The sequence below is a fragment of the Jatropha curcas genome, chromosome 4 (genome assembly GCF_041381405.1).
Source record: "Jatropha curcas cultivar XTBG-Jc1 chromosome 4, XTBG_Jcur_1.0, whole genome shotgun sequence".
NCBI classification, from domain to species: Eukaryota; Viridiplantae; Streptophyta; class Magnoliopsida; order Malpighiales; family Euphorbiaceae; genus Jatropha; species Jatropha curcas.
Window position 1 is genome coordinate 21,640,402 of NC_143154.1, and position 20,120 is coordinate 21,660,521.

At 34.5% G+C, this 20,120-nt stretch overlaps 2 protein-coding genes across 3 annotated transcripts; one reads left to right on the forward strand and one right to left on the reverse strand.

Annotated features, from left to right (window-relative positions):
* Positions 1–2,769: 2,769 nt before the first annotated feature.
* LOC105629538 (serine/threonine-protein kinase 12) lies at positions 2,770–19,509 on the reverse strand. Of its 2 annotated transcripts, none has more exons than XM_037640446.2 (11): positions 18,967–19,509; positions 18,594–18,668; positions 18,349–18,444; positions 8,996–9,081; positions 8,773–8,893; positions 7,424–7,503; positions 6,399–6,461; positions 6,131–6,243; positions 5,723–5,808; positions 4,178–4,318; positions 2,770–3,180 (listed from the first exon to the last, which is right to left on the reverse strand). In XM_037640446.2, the coding sequence occupies exons 1-10, from the start codon at positions 19,303–19,305 to the stop codon at positions 4,193–4,195; spliced, it is 1,185 nt and encodes a 394-aa protein (XP_037496374.1). In that variant the 5' UTR covers positions 19,306–19,509; the 3' UTR covers positions 2,770–3,180; positions 4,178–4,192. The 2 variants fall into 2 exon arrangements, with proteins under 2 accessions (XP_037496374.1, XP_012066539.1); XM_012211149.4 differs by having other exon boundaries at positions 4,197–4,318; positions 18,967–19,506.
* On the forward strand, positions 13,101–16,548 carry LOC149496975 (uncharacterized). The gene is made up of 7 exons (XM_089720381.1): positions 13,101–13,461; positions 13,582–13,673; positions 13,779–13,913; positions 14,411–14,561; positions 14,790–15,868; positions 16,013–16,198; positions 16,522–16,548. Exons 1-7 carry the CDS (start codon positions 13,101–13,103, stop codon positions 16,546–16,548), a joined length of 2,031 nt encoding a protein of 676 aa, XP_089576507.1.
* Positions 19,510–20,120: the final 611 nt, after the last annotated feature.

Consider the following 20,120-nt stretch of genomic DNA (forward strand, 5'->3'; position numbering starts at 1 on the left):
TCTAAGGATTTCTTAACAATGTCATATTTTGAAATTTTCCTTTCCGAGAGTTCTCAAAGGATTGACTATTTGTGAATCTGGAATTTAGTTTCAGCTAGAGTCTCTTCTTTCATACTAAACATTTTATATTCTCTCCAAAGGATATTAATTCTAGATTCCTTAACTCAGTTTGTTCCTTCATAGGTAACTTTAAGTTTTTTTCACACTTTTGTTGCTGACTTACATCCAGAAACTTTGTTATACTCTGTTGGATCTAATGCACAGTGAAGAATATTAATGGCTCTTGCATGTATAGAAATATCGTTCCAATCAGTATCATTGTATTCTTCTTCTATTTTTGGAACACTTCTGGTTTCAACAGTTTTTATATGGATGCGAGGACTAGAAATAATGTTCCTCCAGCAATTTATATCAACTGATTTAATAAAATTTTCTATTCTGGTTTTCCAGTAAGAGTAATTAGAACCATTAAACAGAGGTGGTCTAGAAATATATTGACCTTCTAAGGATATAAAAGGTAATGGGGCTGCCATGGGATCTTTTTTCTTAAGCTGTTAAGTTTTGGCAAGTAAAAAGACATGCTCTGATACTAGATTGTGAGTCCCGTTATGTAAGTTTAGAATTCTAAACCAGTGGAATTAGAAAGCCTTTGTGAAAGATAGTTATCAAGTTTAGAACTTTCTCACAAAGCTTATGAAAGATTAGAAAACTGATTATAACTCACATTCTAATTTCTGTTAAATATAAAAGGATAGGTTAGAACTTGAAGAAATCACAGTATAGAAATCCAGAGTTATAATGATCCACAAAGATAAAGCTTATTGCACGATTAGAAACTGAAAATCATAAACAACTTTGCATTTCTAAAAATATTAACAAATGTGTAATAAAAATATAATCAAACAACACTTCAGAAAAAAAAAAAAGAAGAAGAATAACACTGAGATTTATAGTGGTTCTGCACTATCTCGCCTACATCCACTCCTCAAGACTCATATTGAGATCCTCCACTATGTTATCTCTTTTAAAGGGTAAGAGACAAACCAACAATTACAAGGAAATAGATCAAAACCTAGATCTAATCTTTAACCCACTAGATTTCATATGTTCTAGTCAACCTCTACTCTTCTATTTTGCAAAGAACAGAAAACTCAAATCAAGACATTAAAATCTTATACAAGAAGAAGGTCGCTTGATAACCTTTTATAATATAGCTTCCCACATAAGCTATTAAAAAAAATATTTTTCATTTAAAACTTCTAGTCTACAACAGATTACAACAATTTATATAGACAAAGAGAAATACAACTATAAGTGCATGAAGAATAGAAAACAGATTTTAAAAACAGAAGGTAAGTTCAGAATTGTTCTTCAAAAGAGTTGTTTAACAATTTTTTTTCCCTTAAAAATATCTCTTGAAGAATGGAGAAGAAAAGAAATGAAGAGGGTTGAAGAGAGAGCTTTGAGAGATTTGAATCTTTTGAACAATGATCTCTTACTCTTGACAACCATTGCTTTTGAAAGAGGAAAAGGTTTTTATACAAAAGGGATGATGATCCTGTTATAAATGACGTTGGAGTTTACTCCATAAAGTATTGAATATTTTCTAACATGTGAGTTTAAAGAGACATTGCATAGGCTGTATTTAAATGGCTATTAGAGCACTTATTGCATATACACATGCAAAGCTTTGAAGATGGAGAAGTTATTTTAGAAAGCTGTGTTACTTTAAAATAGAAACAGACAGCTATGTCAGAAATAGAACAGTTTTTGCAAAAACTCATTTAATAACCACCAACAAGTTTTATTTCAAAAATCTTTTTCATTTGGGTAAACGTGAAAAGCAATAATTTGGGCTATATCCTCTTAATATTTTTATCAAAAATATTTCAAAATGATTTTAAAAGAGATAAAATAAATTTTTGTGCTTATAATATAATTTTCTCTCTATCCTACAATAATTTCTAAGACTTAATAAAATGCTAACCACTAAAAGTGTTTTTGTTAATTTTCATGGTCTTCAAATAAAAAATCTTGAATTGTAGAAGCTTGACTTCTTCAATAATTTTCAACAATAATAAATTATGCATAAAATATCTTTAGCATATATAAAAATATTAAATTTATTTGATTTGCATAATTATCAAAATTTTAGGATAAAATTAACCTTACCCAATAATCTCTCTCTTTTCTATGATGACAAAACCAATAAATTTATCACATAAAGATAACAAGTGCTCTCCTAAGTTTATGCATATTAACAAAATACAAGCTCTAAATCCAAAAGATTTGCTATGAAGTAAGATTAGAATTTATTGAAACAGATTTATAAGGAAGCAAGATTAGAATTTATAGAAACTCCCCTGTGCAATTTAAGCGCAAACGGGAATATTCAACTCTTTTAATAGTTTAAACACTCGATCACAATTTTTTTTTTTTTTTCCTTTCAAACACGCTAAAATAGAAAAAATTTTAAAAGTTCAAACATTTATAGATATTCTTAATCCGATGCAAATATAAAAATTCTAATCAAAATTTAACATAGATACATATTTTTCACGAGGCCAAACGATACATGATTATTATTATTATTATTATTATCATGATTATTAAAACATGTAAATGGCACGCTTAAATTTAACTGTCTTGTTTTATATTCAGTATATGTATTAATTTTAAAAATACATTTGATTATATTACATGCCATCCAATTATGACTCACTAATAAGTCTCAAAAGGGTTGTTTGAACATCGTGTCAAAATAGGCAGTTATGAAATACAAAAGCCAAATTAATTAATTAATTAATTAAAAAAGATCTAAAACCAAGACGTGCAAGCTCCCCTATTATCATGAAGATTTTCATCAATTAGAATGAGAGTTTTATTATTTCATAACAATAAAAGGGACAGAAAAAAACAGAGCTCGATACAACAAAAACTAAATTCTCTATATATTGAGGCTAATTTTTTTGTCATCTGCTTATAGTTCGAGATGAATAGCTGCTTGGATTTAGACGATCCCTCTTCAGCATGGCTTCGAAGCTACGAAGACAATTAAGCGGTCCAACATTCCATCTATTCTTCTGAGCAATTCGGTTGTTTATGTTATCCAACCTCGTTATAATTTCCCTGAACGATGGTCTTTTATATGGCTCCGCGCTCCAGCATTCCTCTATTAGCCTGCACAAACAACAAGAATAATCTCTTTTTTAATTCCGACCCCTCTGAAGGAGAACCAATCATAACAAAAGAAGCATGGCAAAATAAAAAATGATGGTGCATGGTTATCTAGGAAACATTTCCTTAATGATTACTACCACTAATTAGAAAGCATCATCCTCCCCCACCTCCTAAAACCCCAAAAATTAAAGAAAAGAAACTTGGAGGATGTTAATTGCCGGAACTGCAAACAAGAACAAATAATATTAAAAGAGAAATTGCAACCTCTTAAATTTGTTCCATCTTTCTAAAGCTAAACAGATGCTATATTGACAACAATCAAATTAAAAGACAGGCTAGCTAAACGAGTTCATACTTTTGTTATCCTTTTATTATTCTTGTTAATTTTTTGAACTCTTCCCACCCTTTCAGGTTTGGATTCGTCTCAACTCTAAGCAACAGTAGTTAGGGACAGATTTCACCTCTCTGCCCCAGATCTGCTCAATAATCTCTCTCTCCGAACCCATCCAAGTCAGGGCACAACTGCGTCCTCACAAAATGGATCACAACCCACAAAACTGCACTGGCTTTCCCAGTAAACAGAAGCCAAAATTCTGATCAGACCAAAAACACAAATATCTGCAGATCTGAAAATAGAGACTTAATCTATGGAGTGCTTAAGGTTTCCTTCAACGCTGGAGTATGATCTATGGTTTGCTTATCTAAATAAGGTAAGGAAAAAGGATCAGTTTTGGTATCACAGTTTTCAGAAATAAATTGTCAATGTACAATTACTGAGATCATGAAATATATAATACATCTTACTGACTCAAAAAATACTTGATCACTGGTTCCATAGAGCAGTTTCTATTCTTATTTACTACCATAGTTTAGGGACAACAAATGGACAGTTCAGATTTGAGCCTTGAACAACATATATAATCAGTGAATTAATAATATAGATTACTTAATCGCCGCAATAAAAGTCGAAACACTAAGGAAGATAAAAGGACAGAACTGGAGAACAATAACATTACTCCTTTAGTCCATGTGGATATCGCTTTGCCAGAGCTCTAAATGGTGGCCGTTCATTTGCAGCATATGCTTTAGGAACTTCAAAATCTTGCCTTGTTGAAAATGGAGGACAGCCTTCAATCATCTAGAACATTAGAAGGTAATGGGGATCAATTAGAATGCATAAAAACCTCCACACTCTTTGCATTTAGAAAAGGAAGAACTTGCATATTTCAAAATGCAATGACCCCTAGACTGAAATTCAGTGTTCAGCCCAAAATCCAAAACACCCATGAACACCCCCCCCCCCCCTCTCCTAATAAATAAATAAATAACTAAATAACAGACAATCAATGTTTTCCAAACCAACCCAGGTCAATAATCATCAAATCACAAAAGGAATAATATAAAATGTTGGAGATTCAACCCGGTTTAACTAAAATCAAATTATAATACATGCATAAATACAGACACATACATTTATATATACATGCATGTCACTAATTTCAGTAGAACGCGATAGGTAAATTGAGATATACTGGAATTTGTTAGTGTTATTAAAATTTAAAAGTGAATATTGGGATAAATAGACTAAAATTCCAATATAACAGATTACTTTCCACAAATCATGTGATACTTTGAAATAAACTTTTGGGGCTTACTACATAAAATTACCCCTGAACTTTAGCGTTTAGCCATGTTGTACCCCAACGTTTTCTAGAGACTTATAATGCCCCTGAAGTTTTAATTTTTAGTAACACAACCTTGCACCTAGAGGTTGATAGGCGAAATTTTTAGTAACAGTTTTCAGAGACCCATCATATGCCCCTGAAGGTGCTTATTTATAATAAAATTGCAACTTCAGTGAATCATGAGTCTCTCAAAACTCCAAAGTGCCACAGGGATAAAACCCTAAAGTTTCTAACTTTAGGGTCCAATCTACCAGGAAGATTCAAAATAAAAGTGGATATGTGAGTTATTGAAATCTACAATAGTTAGAGTGCAAAGTTGCGAATTGGCACTTAACTCAATGATAAAATATTTAGGTCAAACTAACAACTAATCTAAACAATTTATTTAGTAACAAAGTAGCATAACATATTTCAGGTGCAAACAAAAATTCATGTCCACGAACCCTGTACTACATCTACCTGGACATCCTAGCACCCCTACCCCCATCATGCAGCACAAAAAAGAAGTGATGAAATCCTGATTGTAAAAGCAGAGAAGATAATTGTGTAAGAAGCAGAATGCAAATGCTAAATGCAAGTCACATATTTGCAGTGTCTTTCAACTTATGTGGTAAAATTTGATGATCTACAAACCACAACAGCTTATAAATTTGCCAAAGGCTAAGGTCAGTGTTTATGCCAGTAGAAAAGTCTATTATATATAGTACACTGAAACATACATTGACAAACATGTCCTAGTATATAGCCACTTTCAACAGGAAGAAATACATAGAATCACAGACACACATGCACACACACACACACACACACACACACACACACACACACACAGAGAGAGAGAGAGAGAGAGTATAGACCTCTTGTAATATTAAAGCAAACGAAAATACATCTACTTTAGTGTCGTATTCTTCATTTCTGTAAACCTCTGGAGCCACATATCGCCCTACCAAAATGAGAAATATCATACTTTGAAGCATTTCTTCAGGTTTCCAAAGGCTAAAACATATTGATTTTGCATATCACAGAGGTCGCTATAAATACCCAGGAAGATTTTTACAGAATATAATAAAAGAAAACTGTAAGTATTGATGCTGTCAGGCTAACAAATGCCCCTAAAATATTATAATTACCAACACAACCTCTACACCTCCCTCAACAAAGCAAAAATCTATTTTGCCAATCTATGTCTTAAAGGAAAGTTTTCCCAGATAACCACCACTGACAATTAAGGAAAGAACAGTTTTTGTCCAATTCAGAGAACTTACAAGAAGTGTCTTGAGATGGTCTGTCTTCCTTAACTGTTTTTGTAACTTTAAGAAGCTTGCTAATTCCAAAGTCTGCAACTTTCAGATGCCCAGAATCATCCCGCAGTATATTTCTGTTTTCTTACTCGTAAATGAGAAACTTTCAAACAGGTTTAGACAATAAGGAATTATAATGGAAACTTCATGCCAAACACTTCTCAACTACAACTGAGAAGAAATTAAATTACAAAAGAAGTATCAACATGACCATGTATAAAGTAAAACATACGAAGGCTCAAGATCTCTATGAATTATTGCCTCAGGTTTATGCTCATGCAAGTAGTTCATTCCCCTGCAAAATACAACAGAATATTAGTAGTTCATTCCCCTGCAGAATATCAGAATATTCCATGAGAGTATATATGCCATAGTTGAAGAATATTATCTAAAATGAACAAAGGTACAATGGCTACCTTGAGCCTAGCTACTTTAGTGAAAGTGAAAACATGCCTTTTCACGATGCAAGGTGCATATTTCAACAATTAACAGGTATATTTCAGCAGTTTTGCTTGTTCTATAGAAACAAGTTGAGTTATAATCTTATGGGTCTTAGATTTAGTTTTGTTTTAGAGCTACACTAATAGTCCTAAATGTAGTAGACAAAATAAGTAGGGGTTTGTTTTAGTTAACCAAACATCATACGGATCTGGAGTCTAAGCCACTAAAGGTTCAGAGTCCTTTAAGTGCAGAAATAACCATGCCCTTAGGCACTATCATTCAATGCCTCAATTAATGCCTACATTTCATTGATTCTTGGATTGTATTATTTGATTCTACTCTAGGTGTGATGCTGATGGTGAACATTGGGTGTGATAACTAAGGGAATCTAACTGTGAAGCTCAGAATCAATTTTCTTCTTACCTTTCGCTACGACCAGAAACATTCAGACACTCAATCAGTAGGGTATGGGTTTTAAAGTTCTAACAGATGGATTTGGGTCGGGTATGGGGTAAGGGGCAGACCGAACCCAAACCCAGCCTAATTATATATATTTGTTGATTTTTATATATTTGTATCCTAAATATATAATAAATTAACCTTATTTTAGTCTATATATATATATATATATATATTAATATATCACATGAAAACAAGAGAAAATTATATTTAAAGTTAAAAATAAAACAATGCTTCATATTTGATTTTTAAGAAAAAAGATTATGAAAAAAAATATATATAAAAAACAAAAGCCAGGTAAAACTGATCCAAACCCGTCAAGTTGAGCAGGGTTGAAATGCAAACTTCTTTACTGACCTAGCAATATCAAGAGCAAACTTCACAGCTACTCTTGGCTTTAATGCACCTTTTTGCTTCAAATAAGCACAAAGATCACACTGAAAAAATTAAAAAATAAATATTAAAGAGCATATACTTTCAAACAGTTACACCTCATGGAATATTGTTAGACTACATCAAAGTATCAAACCATCCAACAAAAGCTAACAAAGTCGGCATAGCACCAATTGCCAACATTAAATACTATAAGAAACTAAAAGAAATGCCTCAGGGCCTTCTGATCTCAAATTTCCTTCACTGAAGGGCATGCCAGGATCCGAGAAAGGTAACATAACATCAAATATAAGTTTTCTCTAACTGAGTTTTGCTGGTGACAACACTTTAGCTACTGTCCAGGATATTGAAATGATGGTGATAGAAAGTGTTTGATTCCAACAAGAAAAAAAAAAAAAAAGCAACTTCTTAGATCTTGAAACAAACTAGACAGCAGGCATAAGTGATACCAGTGTTCATTTGACAGCTTTCAGGTTAGGCTATTTAAAGTTAATTTTATGATGATATAAATGCTAGAAAGACTCGAACCTTTAAAATATTGGACTCCTAAAAAGTAAAAAACCATGCCTAGCCTGCTAGGACTCGACTTCTGATACTGAAGTAAGAAAGAATTTATGTTTCCTCTAGAACAATAAGCATTCGAAGTTAAAATTAAGACTTGAAATCTAAAAGGCATACAACCAGCCCATTCCAGTGAACATGAGACATAAAAACTGCAAAATGCAGGCCCAGTAGTTACTTTACTTGAACAAACCAACATGTAAGAATCCACAAGGACTAAAAAGTAGAAAGTATTAAGTAAACCATAATGTCTTGATAAGCCCCATATGAAATCTTAGACTATTGAGCTCTTCTATGTTAGCATCAAATTACAAAGATAATTAATTCATACTTTTCAATGAAAAGAAATTAAACAGTAGTATATCAAATTTATAGGAAGTATCTTGATAGGAGGATTTCGTAACTTCACAACATCACAAAGCAGCAAGAACAGAGAAGATGCCTTAAGAGTTGGAAGCTTCTCCCGTAGCAAAGTAAGGTGATAGATTTGAAGTTGTGTTGACGATTGAGCCTTTTTTTAAGCACATAAAAACTTGCCAATTCACAACTTTCCATCCACATCCTTTGCCCTTTTCCTAGTAATTCCATTATTGGATTAATTTTGAAATTTGCAATCAATACAAGTTTATTACTGAGAATTCTCCATATCATAAAATGGGGTGCATCTTATGCTGGCCATCCTACTACACCCTTTTCCATCATCCATGCAGATCAAATTGAATGCATCCATCAGTCTAGAAATAGAAGACAACCTTAGGTAAATATTCTGTGACAATCATCATAGGACTGCTTTGCGTTACAGCACCCAGGAACTGAACAACATTTGGATGACGAATCTTTTGAAGTAATGCAAGCTCATCCCTAAAACCCTTGCTGAACATGAAGAAGAAAACAAGTTATGAATAATTTAAAGACAAGTTCAGGACGAAATAAGAAAGAAAAGGAAAATACATAGATCAACTATGACCAACCCACACTTTATCCTCGTCAGTAAGGACTTCCTCTCCAAGTGTCTTAACAGCAACTTGAATTCCACGCCATGATGCAATGCGAAAGGTTCCCTGTAAAACTTTCAAGTGAATAAAAAAGTGCAGACAAGTGAAGGCTTTATTTAGAAAGAAGTCATGCTGCACCCAAGATCTTCATTTTTCTTTTGCATCAGTGGAACTAGCTGATACAATATAAAATTGCAAGGCACACAAGGTAACTAAGCCCTCAGCACAAAGAAAAAGCACTTTGAGACACACATTAATTAAAATATGAATAAAACATTAATATGATGTTATAAATTTGACAGTCGCAAACATCAAATGTAAACACATCCACAACTTCAATAATAAAAAATTAAATGCAAAAGCATCTAAAATTTCAAAAATAGAACATCATTTTACAAATATCACTGTTTGGACTAGTTTAATCTTTAATTTAAAGTCGTGCACACACTAGAATACAAAGAAATCACATTTCAAACTAACGAATTCCAAATAATACCGTCTAGCTACATCAATACTACAATAAAGAAGATGCACAAAAGATTGCAAAGGAAAAAGAACCCACCAAATAGCATAGTTAACCACACACAAAGAAGAAACAATTGCAAACCCTAAATTTTATTTTCAACTCTTCCCTAGAGAAAACTAATAGTGATTTATCATTATCATCGAGTAACAGTTCATCTTCCTTCTTTCCCTGAATTAAAGTTTTCAACATTTTCTTCCTCTTTATCCATCAGCCACAAATTTCTTGCCAATCAGTAAAATTTAATAGGGGAACCATACCCTGTGCCACCGCTCTACACAGTTGAGTTGACTAGGCAGACCAACATTTACCCTTTCAAGTATTAGTTTACAGAATTGTATCATTTTATAAATATAGAAACTATCATCCAATGGTCAAAACTAAATTATAAAGCCATAAATAAAATTATTCAACAGCAAGACTAAAAAGTTCTTTGCAGTTCTATCAAAAACATTTAACTTTGGCAAATTTGTGGAGCACCTTTTGAATTCTTGCAATTCCATCATCGATCCAATTTCAGGCAAAATAAGCCAGAATTTACTGATGGGACAGGTCTGAATTTGTTTTTCTTTTATTACATATTATGTGAAAAAAAAAAAATAAAATAATAAAATATACCATGTCAATAAGGCACATTTGTCAACTTAGTAACATAAACTGACAAAAATTTGATAAATTTTTGTCTGAAACATTAGCAACTACAAGTATAATTTCACCTAAATTGAACCACCGATAAAATTGTAAAATTTAAAAGATGCTAGATAATTTTGCCAAAATTAGAAATTTCTGATAGAATTAGAAAAGGTGCTAAAATTGAAGCATTTCTTGTAATTAAGCCTACTATAAAGGGGCATATGCCTCAGTACCAGGCAGACACCTTATGGATGGCCTAGCCTATGGGCACTCAAGGTACGTGCACAACAGCCAAAGTTTGCAAACATAGGCTTGCCTCTGATATTGCTGACAATTTTTTTGGTGGTGAAATGGTAGACAAGCGAGACTCAAAATCCTGTGCTAAAAAAAAACACTACTTTTAGAAAACAAAAAATTGAAATGCATTGCCTAGTGAGCACTCCCAAGGTGCTTAAAGTAAAGTGTCACCCTTATCACTTGAGGCACATACCTTGATAATATTTTATTCAGCATCTTTTTCCCCCTCTGTTCTAATTTTCTAGTTCCTTCATCTAGAAATCTCCACCATTTGGCTCGGGTATGTATGCGTGAACTTATATGAGAAATGGAGAACAGACAACTGTTCTACACAAGAGGAGAACCCAAGAGCTGTTACAGATTCTCTGCATTCAACCAGATTCATTATCTCTCTCTCCGTCATTCTTCTTCTCTATCCCTCTTCACTCAATCAATTGTCTTTTTCTATTCTTCCAGTCTCTATTGGCTATTGGTCCTCATTTTCCCCTTCCCCATCTATTATTCTCCTTTACTCTCACTATAAAATATCATGGTCCAGATTGCATTTTCTACATTCTACCTCTGCTGTCGCTCAGTCTCTATCTTTGTTTCTTTTCCTTTCTCCTTTTCTGGATGCTTTTTTCTTATTCGTTTTCCTTATCTTTTCGGGATGCTTTTGTTGCTCTTGTGCCTGATTTTTCTAAAAAATCAGATCCCTATTAGTCTAAACTGCATGATGAGAAGTTGTCTTATGGTTATTATTGATATCTAGTAGGAAGATTCGATTTTTGTTTTAATCCTTTTCAACATCTTTAGTTTCATTTTTCTAATTTCAAAAGGCATTGGTTCTTGGATTCTGTCTTATGTTATGAATACATGTAGTTGACTTAGATAGGATATCTGTTGGGTGTTTCCTCTCTTGAGCTGCACCAGCACCTTGAGCATATGCTTCAATATCCTTTTGCACTTTAGTAACTAAATGTAACATCCAAGTGACCTTGACTGTCAGTCACTCCCCTTGCCTATGGAAGGTCCACCTGTTGCCTTAGTGTAATGTTTGATCTATGAATAAGAACGCCCTTTGATTCCTTTATGTGCGATGATGTGCTCTATGTTGCTATATGATTCTTTATGATGTTTGGCTTCCTATTATATTCGAACCTATCCTTATATGTTGGTACCATGTTCCCCTAATGCTATTATTGACTTGCAGATAACTAGTTGACACAATAGGGTGGCTTTCAAGTGTTCCAAGCAAGCGCCACATGGTTCCTCTTGTGTGCTTGATACGGGACCATGACATTTGATATCAATGAACCCACGGTTAAAAATATATATATATATATATATATATATATATATATATATATATATATATTGTTGAAATCTTTGTGATTAAAGTAAATATTGTGTTTCCTAATTTAGGTTTATTCCTAATTAGTATAAAGATTATATTTCCTAGTTTAGGGATATTCCTATTTAGATTACTTCCTATATTGGAACAATTTTTGTATATATATAGTGGAGTAGAGGTTGAAAATATTATCAAAAATTGAAAGAAATAAAACGCAGTCTTTCCTTTAATTTCTACATGGTATCAGAGCCATTGCCGTGAATTTTTCGGCAACGTTTTTGGTTTGAAATAGAGCTGAGATACACACAGTGCCTCCGAGAGTGGGAGTTGGCCGTCACCGCCCAGTTCAGAAGGAAGAGGGACCGCCGATCGGCCCTCCATCCAAGCCGCGTCGCCGTCCGACCACGCGCGTGTGCACACGCACCACTAGAAGATTTCGGCCGTTCTTCACTCGCCGACGCATGCGGCTGTTTCCGGCGAGCTCCGTCGACGTTTCTTGTTCCGACGAGCTCGACTTGTTGTCGCGTTTTTTCCCCTACTGTTCTTCAGCACCAGTTTTGCGTTTGGAATTTTTTTTCGTTTTTTCCGGTGTTTTTCTGCCACTGCTAGTTCTTCACACTTCTGTTTGAATTTTTTTTTAATCTGACAGTATGGGTGACGGAAAGAAGGTGGATATAAGTTTTCACTCAGAGAGTCCCTCACTTCAGATTAGTCCAGTGAAGTTAGATGAAACAAACTACCTGGCTTGATCTCCGTCTTGTTTATTATTTATTGAAGCAAGAGGTTTGCAAGGATACCTTGATGGTGGAGCGACTAAACCAGTTTCAACAGATCCGGGTTTTAACAAATGGAAATCCGAGAATTCTCTTATTATGTCTTGGTTAATAAATTCTATGCAGCCAACTATTTCCCCGAGGATATTTGCTTCTTGATACAGCTAAGAAGATATGGGATGCTTCTTCACAGACGTATTCACAAACTGAAAACTATGCTCAGAGGTATGAATTGCGACAGAAAGTTCATAAAACCAAGCAGGGAGATCTAACCATCGCTCAGTATTTTGCGGAACTTAGTGGGTTATGGCAGGAACTAGATTATTATCAAGACTTTCAAGCAAGATGTACTGATGATGCGACTCAAGTTCAGAAGTTGATTGAAGTAGAACGTGTGTATGATTTTCTGGCTGGCCTTAATAACGAGTATGATCAGATTCGAGTCCAAGTTTTTGGACGAGATCCTTTTCCATCCTTACGACAAGCATACTCATTTGTACAGCAAGAGGAGACTAGGAGGAACGCTATGGTTCACAGATCTACCATTGACAAAGCAGGGTTGATTGCTAATTCTGCAAGAGAACATATCCAAGCTGCAAAGAACAGTTCCTCAGACAGAGATCAATTATTTTGTGACTATTGCGGTAAGAACAGGCACACCAAGGAGTTCTGTTGGAAATTACATGGACGCCCAACTAAAGGGCGTGGAGGAAAGCGGGTCAGTTCTTCTAGACCACAGGCACACATATCTGATAGTGGAGCTTTATCTGAGGAACCATCTACTGCTGGAAGCTTTTCTGATAAGGAGATTCAGTCCCTGAAACGATTATTATCACAGCTTGATTCGTCCTCAACTCAGACTGCGGCCTCCAATTTTGTTAATTCAGGTAATGCTTTTCTTACCTTTTTTGCAAAAATTGCAAAACCCTCTTGGGTTATAGATTGAAGAGCAAATAAACATACAACAGGCTCTATAAAACATTTCCTCACATATTCTAAATATCAAGGCACAGACAAAATTCGCATTGCGGATGGCTCATTAGTACCAATTGCTGGCACAGGTTCTATTGACTTTACTTCCAATATTAAACTCTCCCATGTTCTTCATGTTCCCAGATTTCCTATTAATCTGTTATCTGTCAGCTTAATCACAAAAGCACTTAATTGCAAAGTAACTTTTTACCCCACTCATTGTATATTTCAGGAACTGAACACGGGGAGAATGATTGGCAGTGGTAGCTTACGCGATGGACTGTATCTGTTAGATGACGTTTGTGGTTTTTCAAATTCGGGTACCAGTCAAGCTTTGTTAGGAACTTCTAGAAATCCTTCCGATGAAGTTATTCAATTCAAGCTTTGTTAGGAACTTCTAGAAATCCTTCCGATGAAGTTATTCAATGGCATAGGAGATTAGGACATCCCTCTTTTTCTGTTTTAGGACGTTTATTTCCCACTTTGTCTGCTAAATGTGATTTTAATTCATTAGTATGTGATGCTTGTGAACTTGCCAAACACACCAGGCATTCTCATTCTCCGATTAATAATAAAAATTTGATTCCTTTTGCTACTATTCATTCTGATGTTTGGGGTCCTACTAAAACTGTCTCTCTTTCTGGTTATAGATGGTTTGTGACCTTTATTGATTGTTGCACTAGATTGACTTGGGTTTATTTGATGAAAACAAAAAATGAAGTTTTTTCGTGTTTTCAGAATTTCCATAAAATGATTTGTACTCAGTTTGATACGCATGTTAAAATCCTAAGAACTGATAATGGTACTGAATACATGAATGCAGATTTTCGTACCTATTTAGATTCTAATGGTATTATCCATCAGACTAGTTGTGTCAATACTAGTGCTCAAAATGGAGTAGCAGAAAGGAAAAATAGGCATTTACTAGAAGTAGCTAGGTCCCTTATGTTCACTATGAATCTTCCCAAACCATATTGGGGGGATGCTATTTTGACTGCTGCTTACCTTATCAATCGTATGCCTCTTCGTACTTTGAATTTTAAAACTCCATTAGAGGTTCTTCAAGGAAAAAACTCTTATATTGTACCTCCTAAAGTCTTTGGATGTGTTTGCTTTGTTCATCAGAATGGTCTTAGCAAATTAGATCCTAGAGCCTTGAAGTGTGTGTTTGTTGGTTACTCTACTACTCAAAAAAGATACAAGTGTTATCATCCTTCTTCCAGGAAATACTTTGTGAGTATAGATGTTACCTTTCGGGAGTTTGAATCTTATTTTTCTTCCCAGTCACCTCTTCAGGGGAAGAAATATCAGATGGAAGAGGCAATGGATGACATTTCTTTCCAGGGGGAGATTCCTGTAGACATAGATAGTAAGAGAGAGCAACCACCCAAATCTCTAGGAAGATTGGATAGACCTGATTTGAAAACCTACACACGGCGGACTAATACAGATACAACCATGGAGCATGAGACCTCTGATCAACCGTCCTCTCCAATTTCAGTACCTGAAGATACAGAAGAGGAAGAACTTGGTGAGTCTTCTTTAATTCCTGTTGATTCTGATCCTAATCTTGATTCCAGTCCTTCTGATAATGACCTTGATATCCCTATTGCTCTTAGAAAAGGAGTTAGAACATGCACTAAACATCCCATCTCCCATGTCATCTCCTACAATGCTCTGTCCCCTTCCTATACAGCCTTTGTTTTGTCTGTTTCTTCTGTTTCTATACTGCAGGATTGGCAAGAGGCATTACAGGATTCAAAATGGAAGGCTGCAATGGTTGAGGAGATGAGAGCTTTGGCAAAAAATGAGACATGGGATCTTGTAACTCCTCCACCAGGAAAGAAGCCAGTTGGATGTAAATGGGTGTTCACAGTTAAACATAGGGCAGATGGTTCAATTGAGAGGTACAAGGCTAGATTGGTAGCCAGAGGATTCAGCCAGACCTATGGTGTTGATTATCAGGAAACATTTGCCCCTATAGCCAAGATGAACACAATCAGAATTTTGTTGTCTTGTGCAGTCAATCTTGACTGGGAGTTACATCAATTTGATGTTAAAAATGCTTTTCTACATGGTGATTTGAAAGAAGAGGTGTATATGGAGATTCCTCCTGGATTTGATGATGACAAAACCAGACGAAAAGTTTGCAAGCTGAAGAAGTCATTATATGGGCTAAAACAATCACCAAGAGCATGGTTTGAAAGATTTAATAAAGCTATGCTTTCCTTTGGGTATATTCAGAGCGATGCTGATCATACTTTATTCATTAAACATCATGAAGGTAAGATCACGTTGCTTATTGTCTATGTTGATGATATAGTGATGACGGGAAATAATGAAGAAGAAATGACTCGCTTGAGAAATTTGTTAGCTAGGGAGTTTGAGATTAAGGATTTGGGAAAGTTGAGATATTTCCTTAGGATAGAAGTTGCTAGGTCAGAAAAAGGGATTTTTATTTCTCAGAGAAAGTATATCCTTGATCTCCTTAAAGAAACTGGTATGTTGGGATGTAAACCTCCAGAATTACCTATTGAAGCTAATCATAAGCTTCAAGCTGGAGTGGGAAGTTCAATTGACATTGGCAGGTATCAGAGATTGGTTGGGAGGTTGATTTATCTTGCCCATCCTAGACCAGATATTGGCTATGCTGTAAGTTTAGTGAGTCAGAAAATGCATGACCCTCGGGAGTCTCATTTAGAAGCAGTGCATCGAATTCTGAGATATTTAAAATCAGCTCCAGGTAGAGGACTTTTATTTTCTAAACATGGCCATTTAACAATAACAGGCTATACAGATGCAGATTGGGCTGGTTCCCTTGATGACAGGAGATCAACCTCAGGTTATTGTGTTTTTGTTGGAGGAAACCTGGTCACATGGAGAAGCAAGAAGCAGGCTGTTGTTGCAAGGTCTAGTGCAGAAGCTGAGTATAGAGCTATGGCACAGGGAATCTATGAACTTCTATGGTTGCGCAGATTAATGGAAGAGTTAAAGTTGGTTGAAACAACAAATATATCTTTGTTTTGTGATAGTAAAGCAGCCATCAGTATTATGAACAATCCAGTCCAGCATGATCGAACTAAGCACATAGAGATTGATCGTCACTTTATAAAAGAGAAGATAGTTGAAGGTGTTATAAGCGTCTCCTATATAGCTTCAAAAGAGCAACTAGCTGATGTTTTCACAAAGGGTTTGCATAGCAAGTTGTTTCATCCTTTAGTTTGCAAGTTGGGCATGAGTAATATCTATGCACCAACTTGAGGGGGAGTGTTGAAATCCTTGTGATTAAAGTAAATATAGTGTTTCCTAGTTTAGGTTTATTTCTAATTAGTGTAAAGATTATGTTTCCTAGTTTAGGGATATTCCTATTTAGATTACTTCCTATATTGGAACAATTTTTGTATATATATAGTGGAGTAGAGGTTGAAAATATTATCAAAAATTGAAAGAAATAAAACAGTCTTTCCTTTAATTTCTACATATATATATATATATATATATATATATATATAATGTTTTCCTCAGCCTCAATGACAATGTTGATGATGATGAGGGAGAGAGAGAGAGAGAGAGAGAGAGAGAGAGGAAAAAATATGAAGCAATTAAAAATTTTATATTTTATTTGAGTTAACAATAAAGAGAAACTACTGCTTAGAGACCTAGATAAAATTATTAGCAATATCAGGAACTATAGGTAAAAGTAACAGAGGCTTGGCTAAATTAGAAAGACAGACTGTTGCTCTGTACCACACTAGAAAAGAAAAAAACAGAAAACAAAAGATCTGCATCGTTACTAACAGGGAGATGCAGATTAACATGAGTGTGAAGTTGGGGCAGAAAACCAAGATAGCACAGAGAATGCGTAACATTTAGAAAATGATTCAAGCACAAAATGTTGTATTGTAAGTAAAGTGGTGTTTCTTAATTTTAATATGCAGAGCCAAGGGCATTAAATTCTCTCTCAAAGTTACTTGGTACATTCTAATCCAAGAATGAGATTATCACGAAAACAACAATGTGAAAACAGAATGGTCCTTCCTGTATTTTTATCTTTTGGAAAAAATTAAAACTATTTCATGATTAGAAGAACCAGAAACAACCCTAAAACAGGCCAAGACTTGATGCCTGATAACTTAGAATCGCAGCATAAATTCTTATTAATAAATGGTGTAAGAAAAAAAAAAAAAAAAAAACATCACCTATCAGCTTGCAAAACATAACATTCACTTTGTATATCATCTAAACCCAGAAACTTTCGAAATTGTTGCTTTAGAGTGCATACTAACAATTCAACCCCGCTGATACCCAAATAATATGCGACAATTTCAAAGTAGCAAATGGACTGCTGATAGTTATCATATCATCTAAACCTGGAAACTCCCTAAACTGATGTTTTAGAAAGCATGCTAACAACTCCACCTAGCTGATAATGAAACAATATGCAATAATTTCAAAGTAGCACATGGACTGCTGACAGTTGTCATATCATCTAACCCTGGAAACTTTTGAAACTGATGTTTTAGAAGGGATGCTAACAACTCAATCCTACTGATAGCAAAACAATATGCAATAATTTCAAAGTAGCACGTACATACACTGCTGACAGTTGTCATGATCTGTACTTGATTCTTCACAGAAAATACCATATGAACCAGAACAAAAATTATCCACTTCTCAGGTTCATCAAAAAGTGAATGAAAAAAAAAAAAATAAGAAACAGGAATACTTCGCTCATTTCTAAATAAAAATCCATTAATAGTTGAAGAAACAAAACTAAAATACGAGGTGGAACTGTAAGTTACCTTTGTTATATGAACACTGTTAGAAAAATCAAGTTCTCTAGGATCAATCTCATACTCAGGAACTTCACGAGCATTTTGTACATGCATTGGAGCTATCTAGTATAACAAGAGAATGACAAATAAATAGACAAAAAAAGCATGTAAAAAGTATCAAGTACAAGCAAGAAAAGATGATCAAGGCTTTGGCTAATGGAATATATAATTGCAGCTAGAACTTAAGAAAACAGAAAAGCCAAGCCACATACCGGGGGTTTTGCACCATGTTTCTCTAGAAGCTTTATCACGTCATGATTTTTGTAATAAATAGCATCAGCAAGAGGCTGTTACATCAACCACACAATATATTACATCAGGAATGATTGACAATTTACAGCAGAAGTAATATTATACAAAATTTCTAATTCTAATACAGAGCCATAGCCACTACAGAACTAAAACTCGAGCCTCTTTCCTTTTGATCACAAACAAAGAGTATCAAACATTCAATTTTCAGGCTCCTGATCTTCTTTAAATGTTCAGTAGATAAATATATTATATGTATTTAGCAACTAAATTCCAACAAATTCAATTAATATCTCAAAATAAATTAGCATGTAAAATTATGTTCTAGATAATTACAGTGCTGCCCCAGCGGTCCTCGGTGTCAACCGCAGCTCCTCTATCGAGCAGTAACTGAACGACGTCGGAGAAGCCCTGACAAGCAGCGACATGCAAAGCTGTGCGTCCATCTATATCTTCAAAATTAACATTGATACCTGAGTCCAAGAGCTCCTTAATCCCCTCTATGTCTCTCTCATTAGCTAAATACATTAACCGAACCCTCGGGTCTATGATCGCCTCTTCTTCTTCATTCTCCGCTGGCAGAGGCGACGAAGACGAACACCCTCTTTCCGGCTTCAGTGAAGACTGCTTGCCAAGGATGAAACGAGCTGTTGATTGCGGTTCTGGCAACTCCATATGGCTTTGGCTCCAGGAGTGATTAGGAAGGGAAAAAAAAAAAAAAAAAGAAGAAGAAGAACAGAGTATCAGACTCGACCTAGAGAACTTAGGAATCCATTCACTGTTGGCGGCGTCATTCTAAAGATAATAACCGAACCAGGAACAAAGGCTAGGGAGAACCAAATAAACAAGAATACATTAAACAAATAAAGGGTAAAGACAAATCGAGGAAATTATACGATAGGGATAATTTTTAGGCAAATACTATTAACTCCTTATATATTGCTCAAATTAGTTAAGACCTATTATTTCTTTAAATATATAATTTCATCCTAAGTTATGGCCTCGTTCGATTAGAATATTTAGTCTTTCCGTCCACGAAACATTAATGCTATATTTGGATGAAGTGAAGTAAGGATTATTAAAATATGGCATGGGAAAGTATTGTAAGTGTCATGTTTGTGTTTAGAGGAAATGTATGGTAAATAAAAATTTAATAACACTGTTTTGTTGGATTAGATGGTATGGAAAGGTAAGGTTAAATATAAAGATTACAAAACTATCATTGTCATTGAGGATTTTTCTTCTAAGGAAATAATAATTTATGAATATTAAAATAGTTCATTCTAAATTATATAATAAGGATATTAATAAAAAATAATACTGAAAATTAAAATATGATGATAAAATACGTTTTTAATATAACAATTTTTTTTTTTTAACATTCAAACGCTGCTTAATTATTAATCTCATCCAAAAGCAAAACATCATGAATAATAGATGGAGGTCTATCAAACTACTCAACGAAACCAGACATAAAACCAGTGGCCCTA

Bases quoted from the DNA above. Each gene is read 5' to 3' on its own strand.
- LOC149496975 (XM_089720381.1), top strand. From the start codon at position 13,101: ATGGTTCACAGATCTACCATTGACAAAGCAGGGTTGATTGCTAATTCT. The intron at 13,914-14,410 runs GTTATTCAATTC...ATTATCCATCAG, and splicing joins CTAGAAATCCTTCCGATGAA to ACTAGTTGTGTCAATACTAG. The intron at 15,869-16,012 runs GTGATGACGGGA...TTTATTTCTCAG, and splicing joins TTGTCTATGTTGATGATATA to AGAAAGTATATCCTTGATCT.
- LOC105629538 (XM_012211149.4), bottom strand. From the start codon at position 19,305: ATGGAGTTGCCAGAACCGCAATCAACAGCTCGTTTCATCCTTGGCAAG. The intron at 7,504-8,772 runs GTTGTCTTCTAT...TAATTTTTTCAG, and splicing joins TCACAGAATATTTACCTAAG to TGTGATCTTTGTGCTTATTT. The intron at 6,462-7,423 runs GTCAGTAAAGAA...TGTATTTTGCAG, and splicing joins TTTGCTCTTGATATTGCTAG to GGGAATGAACTACTTGCATG.